The sequence below is a fragment of the Pleurodeles waltl genome, chromosome 4_2 (assembly GCF_031143425.1).
Source record: "Pleurodeles waltl isolate 20211129_DDA chromosome 4_2, aPleWal1.hap1.20221129, whole genome shotgun sequence".
Lineage (NCBI taxonomy): Eukaryota > Metazoa > Chordata > Amphibia > Caudata > Salamandridae > Pleurodeles > Pleurodeles waltl.
The window spans coordinates 281,037,233-281,056,692 of NC_090443.1; the positions used below are offsets into that span (position 1 = coordinate 281,037,233).

The 19,460-nt window shown below is 45.3% G+C and overlaps 1 protein-coding gene across 2 annotated transcripts; it reads left to right on the forward strand.

Moving 5' to 3' along the window:
- The first annotated feature begins 502 nt into the window (after window positions 1-502).
- APOLD1 (apolipoprotein L domain containing 1) lies at window positions 503-14,773 on the forward strand. Of its 2 annotated transcripts, none has more exons than XM_069231117.1 (2): window positions 503-1,607; window positions 13,066-14,773. In XM_069231117.1, the coding sequence occupies exons 1-2, from the start codon at window positions 1,486-1,488 to the stop codon at window positions 13,829-13,831; spliced, it is 888 nt and encodes a 295-aa protein (XP_069087218.1). In that variant the 5' UTR covers window positions 503-1,485; the 3' UTR covers window positions 13,832-14,773. The 2 variants fall into 2 exon arrangements, with proteins under 2 accessions (XP_069087218.1, XP_069087219.1); XM_069231118.1 differs by lacking the exon at window positions 503-1,607 and adding an exon at window positions 9,213-9,458.
- The last annotated feature ends 4,687 nt before the right edge of the window (window positions 14,774-19,460 follow it).

Consider the following 19,460-nt stretch of genomic DNA (forward strand, 5'->3'; position numbering starts at 1 on the left):
GGGGAAAAAACACAAAATATACGCTCCCTTATCACGATAGGGTTCGGTGAGAACAAAATACGAAAAACACAGCTTGTTCTACCATGTGGAAAAACACAGCTCATCTGCAATGTCTCAACTGCAATGTCTAACACCACGATAAAGCCAATAGGCAGCTAACCTAAATACAAAATGTAATGTCTAATGCTATGTTAAAGCCAATAGGCAGCTAAACTGAATACAACATGTAATGTGCTACTGGTGAACATTGAACAACTAATATGCGCAGTGGTGAAGCACAAATTCAGTGGTCAAACACAATTAATGGCATAACAGCACCTCTGCCCTGCCCACCGCGGGGAACCTCGCTCCAATGCGCTGCTGTCAGGCCCACCCACTTGCTGTTCGCCTGCAACCCCCATTTGCGGCGGTCAATCAATAACACACTTCTGCTTACCCTGTACCTTACACTCCACTTTAGTAACCTAATGCCTGTGACTCGTCGTTGCCTTAGGTGGCCAACCGTGGGAATGACCAAAAGTTCTTGGGTCGCCTGGATGCAAAATTGACAATTAACATCCGTAAGTTTTTTGATTAATAATTTTTCTTTCTTTTTTTTTTTGCATACCTTGTCTTGCGTGCTGGTTGCCGCACCCCCTTCAGCCCCCCGCCATGATGTGCCGACCTTCCTTCTGTCATGCCGCGACGGCGTAGTGACGTAAGCACTGCTAAGTGTTCCATACAGACATGTGTTAATACAGACTGTGCTGTTTCGTTTGTAGCTCAGAATACTTTTCTGTTGCCCCCTTCAAGCAAGCACCGGTAACCCCACCGCTGTTGTGCATTGAAGGTTGCTACCTTTCATAATTACCATAGTAGATTCAATCCCTATCAACCTATCCTGCCACTTCACAGTCTGTTGAATGGCCTGGGATGTAATTAACCCATGTAACTCTATGTTTCCGGTACAAGGTTTGAGGTGTGGTACAAAAATATGTTAAAACAAACCTGGACTTTGCAAATTACTCTTTCTTTTTTTTTTTATGACCCTGGCACGAGCCGCAGCTCACTCCACACACGTCTGCTATCCCTCTGGCTCAAGCTGCTGTCTGTGGCGCGGCTGCACTGCTAGACGCTAGGTGCCTCGCGCTGCACCGTGTGCTGGGAACCGTCCGTGAGGCGGAAAAGAATTGCGCCTTTCTTTTCTTTCTTTTTTTTTTTTTTTAAATCTTAAAGCACCGGGAGCTTTTCAGCCCACCAGCACTACATGCGCGTCTACTCTAAGCGCATATATTCTGGAGGCGAGGGCGTGGCAGGGGAGGGCCTCGCACAAACCCTACACGCGCGCATACTTTTGCGCATCTATCACTGGGTGGGGAGGCGAAGCCCCCTCGCAAACATGCCGCCGGCTTCCGGCGTCCTACTGAGCCACGTTCTCCCTTCACCTTTGTTGAGAGCTGCGGGGTGACGCCTACAGAGGTCACCTCGCGGCGCTGCGGTGTCCTTATGCGCGGGAGTGGCCCGGTGCGCCAAAAGCTCGGCACCCGCACCTCAGCAGCACGTGAGGCTTGTTGCATGACCCCGCAAGGCTTGCCGAAGATGCTGCTCTCCCTCCCACTGCAATCAAGGTAAGAGGGGATAGGGTGTGGGCGGAAGTCAGTTCTCATGTGTGTCGTCTTCCTTCTTGGGCCCATGCCAGCCAGCCTTCACCGAGCCGCCGTCTTCCGGTCCATCACCTGTGCAGTGCACTTCCGCCCACTTTAACGAGGGTCGGTTCAGCCCACGGAGGCTGCCTCGTGGTGCTGCGGTGTCGTGAGGGTCGCCACCCTGCCCCTGCATAGCTCACTGCAGGCACCGCTCGTTCTGAGCCGCAAGATATGATGCCAAGGAGCAGGGGTGGGGGGTGGCATTCCGCACGCTTGTACAGAACTATCGCTCCAGCATGCCCCCCAACCCTCTGCCAATTCACCCAGAGAGGAGGGGGGGGGGTCTTCCCACCTCCACAACCAGCGCCACACGCTGCAATATTCCTGGCCGCCGCGTTCGCCTGTGATACCACAATCCGACGCACAGTAGTATTTCACTGCTTTTACAACGCCACGGGCCCAAAAACTAGCCTGACAGTCCTCCCCTCTTGCAGCGCCCCGGCATCCCCTGTCCCTCTGACTCACCTCTCAGAATCGTCGTTCCTGCCCGGTGTCCATCTGGTAGCGCTGGTGTCAACTGGTATCGTTGGTCGCAAAAAGAGGCCCAGCCCTGAGAGGTCACCCCTTATGAGACCTCTTGGCCTCACTTTTCCCTCCTGACACCTAGGGACCATAAACCGAGGGATAGCCCACCTTCTCTACCTACGGTGGCCCCTGGCGTCCATCTGCAGCCCTAGGAGGTGAGCAACGCTAGGATGCTGCCCCCCCATTGTCGCCCTGCGTGCGACGTGGCCAGCTGCATTCCAGCTGGATCGCTGTTCCTCCTTTTGCAGGGGCGGTGGTAGAAAAAAAATAACAATGGCGAGAGCCACAAAACAAGCACTAGAGTTTGTTAAAACAAGCCCACAGTAAGCTCAGCCTGAAAAAGAGACCTGAAACAAGCCCATTTCAAAACGACGTTATTATGACACTAAAGGCAATGTTGACATATGTCTTTATTTGTTCCATCTACATTAGAATTGTCTAAGTTTATTTATTTTCATTATTAGTATCATGATGATGATTATGTCTGGTATTTTGGGACATGGAGGTAGCAGAATAAACAAAAAAGTACAGTAAAGTCACCTCTCATCAAACCAAGTTTGCTTTGCAAGTTAGGGGTCTAAGAGGATGTGGCGTGTTATACAGAGCTGCTGACTTTGGTAGTGGGGAACCGGATTCCAGTCTCGGCGTTGGCTCTCCCCTAAAAAAATGCTGATCGTAACAAAAACACTGGCAATCGAAATCAAATAGGAACAAAACAAAATTACAAATGCCTATCCAATTACGGTAATTGTTGAAGCAATGGTTGAACTCTGTTCATGAATTAAGGCACACTTGCTGATGCAACAAAAGCAGTGGAAAATTATGAATGCAACACAAGTATGGCAATGGCTGAACTCTCTTTATGAATGAAACTGCTCATGCTGATGCAACAAAAGCTGTGGTTGAAGCAATGGTTGAACTCTCTTTGTGAATGAAGATGCGCATGCTGATGCAAAAAAGCCTGTGTGAGCTACAAAAGCATTTCAATTTCGAAACTCGTCCCCGCTCGCCTAGTTCCTAAGGCCGCCAGCAGAGTGCATTTCTGTGTTTCGCTGGCCTGGCATGGAAAACACCACATTTTAAAAACCCGAGCAGGAGGAAAAATAAAAAAGAATGTGCGCTGCAACGAGCATAAATCGACAAAAGTGAAGAGTACATGTAATAGAGCCAGTTGCCATAGGAGGGAACCAAGCACACAAAGGAGGGACAAATACAACCAATGCACCAATGAAAAGCCTGCATTTCAGAACGGCACACAAAATAACAAATGGAAAACGATGGGTGTGCCAAAACACCAAAGGGGAGATACAGCATGTCAAGAAATAGTGCATGTGCACTGCCTAGGCTCGACCTAAAAAGGCCGACAAAATAAACAAAATAAAAAGCCCACACGCCGGCCTGTCACTCCAGCCGTTGAGCACTGCCTGATTGCCCTACAGGCCACTCCTACCCTGCGTGGGCAGGAACTCTGATTTCTGAACAGGACAGCAGAACACTGCTTTGTGATTCACAGCAGGATATAAATCTCTGTTAAAATAACGTAAAATATTGTGTAGTTGACGGCTTCAAAAATCGTCTCCAGGTAATGCTCAGATGCCACAAAAAGTGGGGGCTCTAAAACGGGCATGGCCTATGTCATTAAGTGGTAGTCTGAAAAATCTAAACTAAAATCCTGTGCCTCCCAAAGCGTGCCACCTGACTTGTACCTCTCTGCTTGCTTCCAGTTATTGCACACAGACATACAACACACCAAGGACATATGCCTAAAACAGCTCACAAATGTTGGCTCTGCTGATGCATATTAGCTGTACAAGATAAATGAGTGCCATTTTTATGTAGTGAAAATGTTTGAATTCTGAAAACATAAGACTGTGAATTAAGCATTACTAAGGCCTGTGGATGGGTTTGTGGTTTGTGTAGCCTTAGTCGCTCCCATCCTTTCCTTTACATCACTTTCCTCTGCAGTCTCTCTATGTTTGACACTGACAACCTTTTTCAACCACATCCTTCTGAAATCCTCCATCTGCATATCTCACACCTCATCCTTTCCCTTTTCAGCACCATCCTTTCACTCACACCTGTACTTCCTTGCATCTCCTTTACTTCTCCATCCCCCGTACACACATCGACCCACCTGTAAGCACTGCATTGTCTTTAACTTTTGCTGTGTCAGTATTTTGACCTCCTTCACACACGTTCCACACGTGACTATTCCTCTACGGAGAAACAACGGATTAGATGAGCGTGTAATTGTGACCCACTGACAGACACTATGAGAAACTCAAGGTGCCTTCAGACTCCACCCACAACCTGAACTCACCCAGTTCATAATACACACTATACAAGACTAATATGTTGCACGAAAAAAAACTAAAGAAACACAAAATCCTGGAAAAAACAATCTTGCATTCCCCAAGAGAGTTTAAGTAAAACAAGTGAAATATCATCAGGGGCTCCAGGGATGACCTGCATGGCGTTATCTGTTTTTAAAGTCATTGTTAAGGAATTGTGCACCGCTTTTTCCTGTAAAGTAAAGGACCTGAAAATAAAACCCCACGGAGATCTGTTGTAATGTTAGTTTTTAGGGTCGAACCTGTGTTGCATGCGCTTGCGCATGCGTTTCGCTAACGAGACACTTTGGGAATTAAAAAGGTGCTCGGAGCCCCGTCCACGTCACGTCAGTGTCTTTCATTGGTTCAAGGGCTTGCCTGTTAGAATCTGCTTGATTTCATTAGTGGAAGGCATTCATACGTCATACCTTTTCTGGTGGTTAGCCCTCCTCGAGCGCATCCACCAGATACAGAAAACATACGAGGCTACTTTTTCTCTATTTTCGCAACACGATCTCGTTTGGCAGAAGTAAACGCTTTGCATTTTTAAGGTATCATCCATTTCGAAAAATGCTGAACGACAGTGATTACTCATACAAAAAGCAGAACTAAAGCATGAGAACATGCCTCTCAAATCACAAAGTTCCCAGCATTAAAATAAAATTCGGACTGCACGACATACATGACTCTGTGAAGGAAAACCATGACTCATGTATAGGTTGCTGACGTTGACTTTTTCATAACATCTCGACCCACGTTTTATTAATGTGCACATCCTACCGAGCAGAAGCTAAGGAAACACATGAAGTGCAAAGTGTGCCTAATTCTGAAGAACCACTTCTTTAAGTCTTTATTTAGATACGTCAATATTGGAATTACTCTGAATCTTTCTTGTCTTTTTCAACACATTACCAAATTTTAAAGATAATTTCAGTCAATTAAAATTAAATAAGCCCATTCTTTTAGTTAGGTAGCTGTTACCGAGGTCTCTTGCAACTTTAAAAACAAAAAGCTATTATGATATTGTTACTGAACGCAATCATTAATTTCTTATTATGCGCCAGCAGGCCTCGGAAATATGCATTGCACATTTCAGTCATGGACTGAAAAGCACACATTTTGAATTTTTGCATGTTGCATGGGCAACCAAATGACCTCACCATATCCGGGCTTGTAAGGAAGTGTACAAATTGTTTGCGACCCTCATCTGGTAGCAAAGCATGACATGGCCACTAAACTGCTAAAACCGGCTGGTTGGTAACAGTTCACAAAGTGTAACCTGTTAATTTCTGACAGTGTATATACTCTCAGGGTATGCAGGCTGCCGGCTTCAGGATAAGCAAACAGTGTCTACGAGTGACCTCTTTTCTATCTTTCTCTCTCTTTCTTTCCCTCGTTCTCATTTATAACAGCTCGTCTCTCCCATGTACTCTCTCCTGCATCTTTTCATGTTCTATACCACTTTCTCCCGCACTTACCCATGCATTCTATTCTTTCTTGCTCTTCTCATCGTTTCACCTTTCACCCTGTCTTGCCATCTTCATTCTTTTTCCTTCTTTTACACTCTCCGTCATTTCCTCCCACCTTCTTCCTCATCACCTACTCCAGCCCAATTCTGCCTTTTTCACTTGCTGTCACCATTCCCTCAATCTGTTTTCCTCCTCTTTACTTTCCTTTCCATCTCACTCCATGGTTCTCCTCTCTCCTTTCTTCTTATTACTTACCTCGTTTTCCTTTTTCCTTTTCCCTCTTTGTGTCCCTTTTACACTGTTCTGTCTTATTCCTTCTCTCATTTTTCTCTCACTTTCATCGTCTTATTCTCCATCAAATTCCTCTGTCTGTTATTTTTTCTACTCTCTGCTAAGTATTGTATTTTCCTCATTGCTGTGGTCTCTCAATGGGCAGCTCCAGCTCTCTCACAGACAGCATTCTAAGCAATACTCCACGGAGTTAGCCCTTGCTCTGCCAGAGTACCTTGGCGTCTATTTGGGGATTTGTCTCCTTCCACTGCTGACGAAATAGAACTACTTGTTTAAGCTTTTTTGTTTTTTAATTACATTTTTGCACTCCATGACAATGCATGGTCTTGCCTCTTTCCATTGTTTTTCATTTACTCTTCATGTGTCTTTTTACCCCCTCCTTCTTTTGCCGTTCTCTATCCCACCTCCCTGTTCAAGTCTCCTGTCTTCACTTTAACTCTGCCCATCGCCCACCACTCAATACTCACCCTCTCTCCATGCCTGCTCCCATGATTCAGTCGTCTTACCTATGCTTGCCGATGTAAGTTTCCAGAAAACAGCACCTGTCAGTGTGTCTTCCGCTTTAAACGATGCAGGCGGTTGAGGCAGAGGCTGGGGGATGGGTCATGTTGGTTGGCCTAGCTCTATTCTCCGCTCCTTTACAACTCTGAGACTGGTAGGGCGTCTCAGTGAGATGAACAATGGTCTCAAAGTATGCAACAGTTGCTTAAGTGATCTCTTTGCCTCTTACGTCTTACAATTCCCCCACCCATTAATTTAAAGGAAGTGAAATAGGGCACTATTGTCTTTTGTTGGCATCTACATATGGCTCAGTAATTTGAATATTAGTTACTTGATCATGAGTCCTGACAAGGCTGGCTCAGCAATTCATTTTCCTGGATGTCCTTAGCGTGAGTGCCAAGAATATCTGTTCAATGATGCATTCAAGAGTTAACAAGGGTTAACAAATATTTAAAATGTATCCTTGTGGAGTAACACTTACCGTGTATTCATGAAAGTTCATGGATGTAAATTCACCAATTGCCAGGGATAGTGACATCATTTTTAGGGTCAAGCCAGAGTGGCATGAGCTTGCGCATGCGTATCGCTTGCGAGACGCTGTAGTAGTTAGAAAAGGGCTCGGAGTCCCACCCATGTCACGTCAGTGACTTTCATTGGTTCGTGGGCTTGCCTTTTAAATTCTGCTTGCTTTCATTAGTGGAAGACGTGCATACGTCATGCCTTTTCCGGTGGTTAGCCCTCCTCGAGCGCAACGAGCAAGTACTGAAAACATACAAGGTTTGCTGTTTTCTGTCCGGTTTGTGGACTACTTTTTCTCTTTTTTTGCAGCGCAATCTCACTTGTTTAGCAGCGCAATCGTTTTTTTCCCATTTAATGAGGCAAGAAAAGTCTGGTTGGGAGTTTACAACTGCTAATAGCTCTAACTCGGAGAAATGCGAGACCCGTTACATTACAAATGCTTGTTAATTACTACCAGACTCTGAGACCCTGAAGGACACCCCCCACTTAAAGCCCTGGGTCTACGTTCCAGCTGACAAAGTCGCCTTGTTACCCACAGTAGGCATAGCTACTAACTTTCTCCAGTCGATGCGTGATGTGATGTTCTACTCCAGGTTTTTTCTTTGAGTTCTGGAGCGTATAGCCCTGTATTATAATGGAATAAACCAGACTACAAAACCCAGAATTCTAAGAAAAGGCCTGGCCTGGAGATGCGGTCACTCATGGATCGGTAAACTCGACAGTGCTGTTTCAGAATCGGAGCCCTATAAAAGAGTTCAGTGAGTTAAACTGTTTGCAGAGGACGTATCAGTGTAACATGCAGGTCTTAGATTTATAACCGAGGGCAGTAGGCCATGGGGTTAATGCGCCAACTGCTTAAATATGAATGCTCTCAGCAGGTCACGGTCACCTACAACTAAGAGGGTTAAATGCAACAGCTACATAACTCTGCCGAACGTTTTCATTCAGGATTCTAGCTTTCATCGCAGGATAGCTCAGAGGATAGGAGCACTGACTGCAGAGGTTACCTCCACAAGCCACGAGGTCTGATCTTGGTTGACTAACTGAAGGGTTTAGTGCAAAGCTGCAGAGTTCTTTCTCTCTCGCTCTGCAGATCACATGATTTGACAACACCCCCCTTCCCCCCACCCCCCAGCTTTGTTGAAGTGGTTAACGCGAGTGCTGCAGATCGCTACCTTTCGGCATGGGGCGTGAGATCAGGGGCTGATCCGCCCATTCCAACGCTATCCGTATGTAGGTCGCGGGATCTGATTTCAGCAAGCTAACTCAAGTGACAGCTCTCGTTCTCTGCAGGTCGAAGGGTATGAACGCAATAGCACAGATCAAGGATTGAATGCATCCACTATAAAGATCCATTTCCCTGGATGTGACAGGGTCTTATCCAGTGCTTAATTTGTCAATAAAAACTTGCCGGTGCCCAAAGTCCTCCTCTTAAACACGCGGCTGCTGCAATTAAATGTGCAAGCATGTTTTACTGAGGCAGGGTAATCCTGAAGCCACCTCAGGCCTTCTTAATCAAATTACAGCCACTCCCTGCCCCTTCAGCTCACTGGTGCACCTTTCTGCTTTCTCCCATTGTGACGCTTTTTCGTCTTTCTCTTCCTCCGTTTTTCCCATATGTTTCTTTGCTCGCAGTAAATGCTTGAGGCAGAAACATAAGCGCCGGCCCGCAAAAATAAGTACCGGTGCTCGGCACCGGAAACAACAAGCACAAATTAAGCACTGGTCTGATCTCAGTAGGACAGCTGGCTCTTGGGGTTAATGCACTCGCTGCAGGGCTCCTTCTCGCTCTCTCATCTGGTAACACCCCAGCGGGCTCTTCCTCCGCGTCACATCCTATGTCCTGCTATCGAGGAACAATCGTGACGGTGTCAGGGGTGGGAGTGAGGATGAGGATCTGACGGCATCTCTGGATGAGGTCATGGGAGGGACGGGAGCCTTAACCGGGATGCGCTATAAATACAAAGGCCGGGCTGCGGAGACACAGAGTAAGGACTGGCGGGCTGGGCTGTTGAGGTGTCAGGGCCAAGAACAGGAGCCACCCGAGACGAGTGTCGAGGAGCCACGACTGGCCTGAGTGTGAAGAAGTCACGGACAGCTGGCGCGAGCGCTGGACTCAATAAAATGGGCGCTGCGAGGTGAGCCAGGCGCCGACACCCGAGAGGGAGATAAAAAGCACCGTGGACTGCGGTCAATAACTGGGCAAATGGTTGCTGTTGGCTACTTCCAGCGAGAGTGCCCGGGGCTGAGTGGGGCCTGGGGTGTGGGGTTGCTTGGCGAGGGGTTGGGCTGATGGAGTCTGTGGTGAGGAGGGCTCTTTGAGAGGGCTCGAAGGGAGATGTAACCTTGACTAAAGGAACCCAGGGGTGAGGGCCGGTGGAGAGGGGGTGAGGGGTAAGATGAAGGGTATGTGGGAGTTTTTGATAGAAGTAATTGGTGAGGGGTTCTGAGGGTGCGGGGGATTCATTGAAATGGCCTGAAGTGGAGGGTGAGGGCGAGCTGGAGTGAAGGGCTTGGAGACTATTGAGCCTGGCATGAGAGGGCAGTGCTTTGAGGGCCCTAGAGGGTGACAGGCCCTGGGATGAGAGGACTCTGTGAGGTTGTCCTTTGGGTGAGGGGACTGGGCCAATGGAGAAAAGGTAGAAGGGCTATGGGGTCACGGTGGGTGAGTGAGGGATACACGGGATGTGTGTATAGGGGTTATCAGTGAGGGGTGTGGCAGTGACTGTCATCAGTATCATGATCTTTGTGATGAGAAGGCCCAGGAGGGTTCAAAGGCGTTTTGAGCTCCCCGAGAGACCAGAGAAGACTGAGAGGGTTCTGGGGGTGAGGGTGCCTGGGTGTTTAGAGTCTTGAATTATAAAGGGTCAGGGGCTGAAAGGGGAGTAGGGACATGTGTTGAAGGCTCCTGGAGTAATGATGGGAAGATGTAAGACCTGGGGTTTGATGGAACCTGGAAGTGAGGAGTCTGTGTGCGAGGGGTGAGTGTGCGGAAAATGGGGTCAGGAAACATAAGGTAAGGACTCTAACTGAGGGAGTAGTCTGGTGGGAGTGAGTGGCACAGTGGAAAGCAGCCTAGCTCCAACCATACATTGGACCAATGGACCTGGGAAGTTTGAGATATGAGATATGGTACAGGGAGATAGATATATCTCGGTTAACAATGTATTTGCATTTCCTTAAAAATCAATTTGGAGATGTATGTCTTTGATAAATGAGGGATATAGTTATTTGATTACGAGAGGGTTTAGTGTATTTTGTGTAAATTATTTTTTGCACATACTAAAAATGAATGGAGATATTTTGTTAACAATAGATTTTTGTGTTTTGTTAACCATGGGATTGTTTCTTTATGTTAAAGATCGACTTCATAGTTTGTTTCACATTCGATATAGTGAGTTGAAGAACAGTGTGGGTATTTGATTAACAACTGATTAAGTATCAATGCATGCATTTGCACAACAGTTGATGTAGGTATTTAGTTAACTATTTATATGCAGGATTAAAGATCAACGGAGGTGTGTTGTGAATGGATTACTATACTTCACAAACGTAGTTTATTTGGCCAATTTAAGTAACTAGATTGAAACCTGAATATAGGCATTTAATTAACAATTATTTTAAATTAGTAACTAATTTGCTCATTTGTATAACAGTAGACTTACATTTTTGGTCAGCGTTCAGTTTTGTTTGTTTGGCAGTTGTCTTTGCAATCATTTGGTAATCAATCAATTTAAGTATATGATTAAAGGCTGATTCGGGTATTTGTTTAATGGTTAATCTGTTTTCACAAAAGTAATAAATATAGCTATATCCGCATGTTAAAGATCTGCATAATTATTTGGTCAGCAATATATTTAGGTATTTAATTAATAGTAGAATAACATTTTTGTCATAACGATTTCTGCAACTGTTGTTTTAGCTATTTAGTTGTAAATAACCATAAATAGGACCTGAGCACAACCTTTTATAAAGTGGATAGAGCAAAGTTACGGGTTGTGCTGAGGTCCAGGGAGGTGGAGGGGGCTCTCATTCATTTTTTGATTGACTTGCATGAGGGGCTGGAAGTCTCAGTAAGATCCGGGGCCTATGGCGAATGCACGTCGCGCTTTCAGTTAGGGAGAGGAGTCTGTCAGGGCTGTATGTTAGCCCCAGGCTCTTTATTTAATATATTAATCAGTTGGACCAGTTTCTAGTTGTGCAATGTAAGGACTTTCTTTTGGTGGATAATAGGAGGGTGTCAGCCTTGTTATACGCAGATGACACTGTGCTCAGAGCCGTTCAGCCAATGGTTTGCAGCTGTTAATTGTCAGTTTCTATGATTTTATGGGCAGCCTAGGTCTGAAAATTAACTTTAAAAAATCCTACATTATAGTGTTAGGGCCAAAGAAAGTGAAAACTAGAACCCTTGTTATTAGGGGTCAGCATAATTTTTGTTTTTTAGGCATCCAGATACAAAATTAAATTGGGAACCTTTAGTCAGGACTCAGGTGCAATCATTTAACAGAGTGGCCTATTGCATTGATGCTTTTGCAAAATGATTGGGACACCCGCATGTTAAATCAATATTGACTCTTTATAGAGTCAAGTGTGTCCCTACAGTATCTTTTGGCGCTAAGAATTGGAGCTATAAGCCTTGTCACCCCGTTCAGGTGGTTGAGAACACATTTTTAAGGAGGATATTGAGGTTACCTCAATCGGTGCCTGCAGAAATTGTCCATAAAAAACTGGGTGTGGGTTTTATCTCAGATTATATTCAAATCCGTCCCGATCTATTATGGTTGTCTGTCTAGTTTAAAAAAGACCTGGAATTTAACAGATTAATTTTGAAAGACTGTTTGCAGTTGGAACATGGGCATCTAATTCCGTGGATTCAGTACATCAAAGATACGTTAGGGATCAGCAGGCCGGAGTTGTTTTCTCACCCAGAGATAATTTCAAAATCTGATGTGTGTTGGGCCAAAGAGATGTTTCGGTTGCATATGCAGGGAAGAGGGATAGCGAGGTGTGTGTCCAAAAAAGCATATAGGCATTATGAGATGCTGAAATTTTCAAGCGATTGCAAACTGTACTCAACACTGGGCACGCCAGTCTTCCATAGGCGGCTCGCTTCTGTCATATTTCATTTAAATCTGTTTCTCCAGTTGCTGGTTGGCTGGGACAGACCCACAGAGCCTGCTATTCGTACTTATGACAATGTTACTGCACTTGAAACTTTAAACATCGTTTTTATCTGTCCTAACTTCAAAAATCTCTGATCTACATATATTCACCCATTACTACTGTTATTGGGTTTCAAGCAAGCGAGGCAGGTCTTAGGTTACCTACAATTTTTAGTCACAGTTTGTTTTTTATGTATCATAGTTCTTAGCAGGAGTTTTCCATTCTTCTCGTTAAGTGATGATAATGATTTTTGCTGTTTTTGTTGATCTGTTTATTGTATGTGCTTTTATGATTTATTAAAGTAAATTGACTAAAGTGATTTGAATGATTGGCCAAAAATATCAGTAAATATAGTTAGATGTTTACTAGATTTAAGTATTCGGCTAGTAATAGGTTTCTATAATTAATGACGGTTGTAAGTATTTGTTCAATAATACTTTTAGGCATGCAGTTGATTATAGCTTTGGGTATTAGGTTAATGATGAATTTAGGCATTATGCCCATTCTGGCTGTACTGTGGTTAAAGCAGTTATGTTTCTAGAATTTTACTTAATAATGTAATGTTTATTTGTACTTATTCAGGGATACAGAAGAATATGACGAGGCCAGCACTCCCCTCCTTCCACCTGAGGACGCCGGCCCGGCTGCTTCGTTTCTCTTGGACCGCCGGAGCCGCCTGCGGCAGCATACCAGCCGCCTGCGACGCATTGCTGCGCGGATCGAGCGCCTGCGCAGAGGGACCCACGCAGCTAGTGTGGCAGGCAGCTGCCTCGGAGCTGCTGGAGCAACTGCTGCTGTGGTAGGCCTTTCCCTCAGCCCCATCACATTGGGAGCGTCTCTGCTGGCCTCGGCTGTGGGTCTGGCTGTCGCTGCAGCCGGTGGTGCTGCCAATGTTGCTTCGGACCTGTCTGCGGCCGTCTACAGTGCCCGTGAGCTGAAGCGTGTACGTGGCATTGCTCAAGATTCCCGCCAACTGGTGGAAGAGGCACTATTGCGATTGGAGCTGCTGAGGCGGGAACAAGGCCCAGCAAGTAACAGCGGGGCCATCTCACTTGGCGACTGCACCAGCTTCGCGCTGCTTTTTGGTGCTCATGACTTCCTGGTCCCTGAAGCCCCAGAAGCAGCCAGCAAGGTCGGACAAGCAGTGCTGCGGGCCAAAACAACAAGACTAGCCCAAACGCTGGAGGCCTGCACGCGCGCCCTAGATGCCATCTGTCATCGACTGCTGACAGGTGATGAGGAGGAGCTACGTGGCCACCGGCGGGAATCCCTGTATGGCATCACTGGCCAGGACAGCATGCGGGTGGTTTCTGGACTTTGTGGGAGCCACCGGAGGGGTTGGCGATAAGGTGGACCGAGAAATCCGATGTGCGTGACTTGTTTAATATTATTGCCTCTCAATGGCGTGTGCAGCCACTCAGGGTGTGGATAGGCTGTGGGTGATTGCCTAATCAGGAACTAACTATGGGTGGGTGATGTGTGTTAGAGAGGGGGTTGGAAAGTGTGTGAAGTGGAGTGGGCTGTATGGAAGACGTGGAGTCCGAATGAGGCTCGGCGGGTGTCGTACTGGGGTTATGTGCTAACCTAAGGTCAGACCTGGGGGTCAGTGACAGAGCTGGGTATTATACTGAAGCACAGGTGGGTTAGGCGCCGGCATGAGATCACACATGGAGCCAGTGATAATGCTGTGCTTACACACGAGGCAGCGAGGGACTCACCTAGGGACAAAAGAGGATCAGTGGTAAAGCTGCACTTGGTTCAAGGTATGCGGATCACAAGGCACTGAGTGTTCACGGGTTTATTCACAGTTTAGATTAGTCCGAGGCACAAAGAAAATAAGGCCGATCTGAGATCACACAAAGAGTTAGCAGGGCTGAAGGTAGACCAAGGCATGCGAAGAAGAGAGACGGAGACTGGAGGGGAAAGGGCTCATCTGAAATCACACACAGGCAGCTGGTGAGGGTACTGGACACAAACCACTGCAGCTGCCGCAGAACCATGTCTGTATCCCAAGGTAAAACTTGGAACCTGCTTGTGACCAGAAATGGCGACACTTGGGACAGCACTGTGGTGGAGATGATGAGAGGTGAACAAGGGTTGGTGGCTGAGGACTGAACGACAGACATTCTGAATCTATTTTTCCTATGTTCATCGTTTAAAAGGAGGGCTTTTGTGTGTATGGGGTCTCAACTGGAGTGAGGTTGGCTCGGGCATGGAAAGCAAACAGGAGCCTGATCCCAGTTCTTGTAAGCAGTTATTTATGTGCATAATAAAAGATTTCTCAATCGACTGTCTCTCTCTCTTTTAACTGAGGTATACCACCCCGCCCAAGGTGTTGGGGCCTGCACCCGTTTTTGGGCGGCAACAATGGGTCTGAGGAGACTTTTAGCCCAGCACTATCTGTCTTGTAATGCCAGTGTGAACCGTGAACAACAATGGGCTCTGGATGCTTGGGGTCGAGGGCTGCCGCCTTTCACAGCTAGAAATACCAACCATTAATACGTGTTTTGGGGTTCCAGAAGGATCAGGAACTGTTACTCGATTAACAGCTTGTGAAAAATCATCTGTATAGTTGTTTCAAAGCAATTCGCCCTCTATTTGCTTCCAAATGGGATAGGGCTAGTCTAGACAACTTTACAATTCTTTTGATGTGTGTTTATCGTGCTTTACCTTTATATTTCAAAGAGGAAAAATAACAAGTGTTTTTCTTGATTATTGTTATACTTGTCTTGGTAAGAAATTGCCAAACAGGTCAATAAATAACTGATCACGTTGCACCCCTAGTGAGGTATTTATTGGATTTTCCTAACTCCTCCGCTTTGTTTCGAAGGAAACCAGGAAGCCCAACTGGTCCAGGTTCCTTTTTAAAAAATCATACTACTTTTCGGATGGTTTCTGTGTATATTCGAGGTTAATCAAGTACCGCGTATGTTCTCATATAGACCTCTGGGCGCAATAGTCTGATAGAAAAAATGGCCAACTATAACAAATTATACAGGAGTCTAATTTGTATTACTATATACACAAAGCTCCTATGTGTAACTGCTATTCGTTAAAACAATCTGTGGGTCTTTTACCAGTTTGAGGAACTCAACCTTTTCTCACTAAGGCCCAGATTTATGAAGGGCCTAGCACCAACTATGGGCACATTAGGGCCATTTTGTTTAGGCTAATGTGGCCATAGTGTTGCAAAAACGCAAAACCATATTTACAAAGTGAAGCAATGCTTGCGTTGCGCCACTTTGTAAACCCTTGTGCCACATTATGCCTGCGCCAGGCATAATGTATGTAAGGATGGCTTTTCCACGTTAAGGGGCCCTCAAAAATGGTGCAGTGGGATCTATGAGTTTACACTGCTTCATTTTTAGAGCCATTTTTAACGCCTGCACAGAACAGGCTTTAATAGGAGGCACATAATTATTTATAATGGGCCTATATGTACTTTGTAGGTTTAGCTCCAACATTTCTGGCGCTAATCCTGCAAAGTACAACAATAGCATAAAAAAGTATGACGCTATTGTCCCTAACGTGCGCCATGGTGCACTGTGTGTTAAAAGCACACACATGGTGGCAGTAGGGGGGCGCAATGGGCTGCAGGAAAAGGGGTGCCACATGACATGAAGTGCCGCTTTTCTTGAATCTGGGTCTACGTTTTTCAAGAAGTGTGGAACTGTGCTGCGTTGTGAGATTAGCAGTCCCACCGCCTGTGGTCTCTAAGGTAGTCTATGAGCCAATTTTTGCATTTCAAGTTTCTGGATTCTTTCTTTCCCTCTTCTGCAGCGTCACAGCTTTTCAAGCCTGTCTATAGAAAGAACTGAGCCGTTGTAACGACCTCATGTAATCTAGTCTTCAAGAAAGGTACAATGACAAGTACACATAAATAGTGGGCTATGGGTCATTCTCTACTTTTGATGGTTTTTAATTTCTTGGATGGGCTGTCCTTCATGACCTTGACTTTTTTCTGGATGGTTACATTGTCACATGTTTTTGCACTAGGATTTGGTAATAGGGCATTAACCAGTCAGTTTGTTAGACTGCTGATGCAACATTATTTAATGTTTACAATTGAGTCCAAAGAGTGTCTTTCGATCAATTTACATTGTGAAAAATAGTTAATGAATTGTGGGTTTTTTTAGGAAGTGATATGCTGGCTAAAATGCTAAGTCTGTCAAAAGTCACAGTGCTGTTTAATAATCCCCTTTGCACTTGTATTTGTTTTACCCTACTGACATAAACAGAGGTAGTTGGATTTCACCTCTTTTTGTTCACAAAGAATGTATGTGTGTACGCATGTGCCTTTTAAAGACCTACTGAAAACACCTGCCCTTTGTTGAAAGTATTGACTATGCAATATTTTGCCGTACATGCCTTTTTAATTTCGCCAATTACAATCTTCTGATTCATTTTCAAAATACCCCTCTGGTTGCCTCTACTAATGTCGTTTTAATAGTGAGGTGCAGTACTCTCAGATTCCATATTGTTGTACCCCAGTTGTCGATTTATTCATTTATTTTCTTTCTGTGACACCTATGGAAAATGTGCACTATTACCCAACACTTTGTTTAACAAAATGCCAGACTTATAGGGTTTATCAATGCTTGTTTTCTTCCTGGAGTTCCCCATTTCCCTTCCACGAAAAACCCTGTTTACCCTAAATAGCTTTGCAAACAATGTAAAAAAAATCGGTGTAGTAGGTGGCCTGTCCAGCCATGTCTGGTGGTAGAAGGGGCCCGGCATGCGTGGACTGCGTTACGGCTTTAGCGCATCTTGGACTAAAATTGCTGTGGGAGTTTAGTGGTAAACTGTTTACAAGTTTGAAGTAAACGAGGGAGAGCATGGTCGTAATTAAATATGTTTGTTTATTTTGTAAATAAAGAAACCACGGTCTCCAAATGCGTCCGGGTGTGGCTGCTAGACCCGCAACCATCTCATGCCGCGCTCTAACCCCCGCGTGTCTCACCCTGGCAACCATCGAAGCCTGCTCGCGAGGCAGCGCACTGAACGCTGCTCGAGAGCACTAAGTACTACATTGAGTTATTATTTTTTTTTTAAGTTTCTTTTTACAGTACCATCACAACCCCCCCAACAAAAAATAGAAAAACAAAAATATCTACAAGTACCAACATCCACATTTAAAACCTACAAATAAATATTAACATTCACAGTGCTTTAATAGAAGTTACACATTGTCTTATTGACACAGTTTCCAGGGCAATTTTCGTACTCTGTTACTCCTGCGCACGACCGGACCCTCACCACCACCATCATGCAAATCCGACTGTTTCACCAAACCAGCACCACTTTCGTTCGGGTCAGATTGCTTTACCAAATCACACTTGCTCACACCCTGAGGATCCCCTCTCCCTTTCAGTTTGACCACCTTGGATTTGTTCCGCCACTTATTGCCCTGAAACCTAACAGCATTACCCAAAACCGGTTCGACCCTAACCGGTTCAGAAAATTTGGTATTGCCTTTCTTAACAAAAGTAGGCAGTTTTACAGCTACCCAATCACCTTCTGCAATAGGTGACTCTTTAGCCCCTTTCTTGCTGTCAAAGTATCTCTTTTGTGTAAACTGCTTGTTTTCCACATTAGCCTTGATAAAATTAGTACGATCTCCGACCAGCATTTGTTAAAAAAACTTGGACATCCACCCAGGTTTGATTTGCATATTAGGCTTTTTCCCTTTCAAAGCTTCAAAAGGAGATACCCCTGTGGTGGAATGAGGAGTTGTTCTGTAAAACCAAAGCATTGCTTGAACCGACACCTGCACATCACACCCACTCTTCAACGCCCACCTGATACTATCCCCCAACACACGGTTGAATCTCTCTACCAAACCATTCGTTTGGGGTTGATAAAGGGAACATCTCAAATGTTTGACTGCACCTTGCTTCAAAAATGTTTTTAGCTCTTCAGACACAAATTGAACACCATTGTCCGAAATGACTTCCTCTGGAAACCCCTCATTCATAAACACTTCCCTGAAGAAAATCACAAGAGTCTTGGCATTCGGCTCCTGAACAAATTTGCATAAGGCCATTTTGAGAAATAGTCAACCACGACGTACGCGTACCGTAGCTTGCAATTGAACGAGTGAAAAGGTCCCACCATAGCAACACCCAATTTGCACCAGGGACCACCAGGACATATAATAGGCATAAGGGGTGGTGTCACCGGTTTCAAACTCTTGTCAGAGTTGGAACACACAACACAATTCCTTACTAATTGTTCGATTTCATTGTCCATGCGAGGCCACCAAAAGCTGTCTCTTACTCGTCTTTTGGTCATAGTGGCCCCCAAATGACCTTCATGCGCCTTCTTCATTAATGAACACCTCAACCCCTCCGGAGGAATGAGTTTATCATTCCTCAAGAGAATGCCATCCTCAATTGTTAACTCATCAGAAACTTTCCAAAATGGCTGAACCGTCATCGTCAAGTCCCTTTCATACGGCCAGCCCTCAACTATAAACCTCATAACTGCGCACAGGTCATTGTCATCGGCTAACTTCTCCTTCCACTCTGATTCAGAATACACACACACCTGTTCAACCTCGACAGCTGCAATCAAACATTCGTCGTCCGCAATTTCATCACACGTCGGGATACTCTTACTGGGAAATCTCAACAGATAATCAGCTCTTACATTCCTCCCCCGGGTATATGCATGACATCAAAATCATACTGCATCAACCTTGCTACTAATCTAGCAATTCTGGGTGTTCCTGTTTTGTCGTTAGTCCCCTTCAAGATTGAAACGGCTTATGATCTGTTTTCAACACAAAGTGTCTCCCCCAGACGTAACTCCTGAATTTTTCAATGGCCCAAACACAGGCCAGCAGCTCCTTTTCGATGACAGAATAATGCACTTCTGGTGATCTCAATACTCTAGACGCAAAGCCAATGGTGTTGTCAACACCATCAATCATTTGAGTCAACACTGCTCCCAGTCCAATATTGCTGGCATCAACTGTT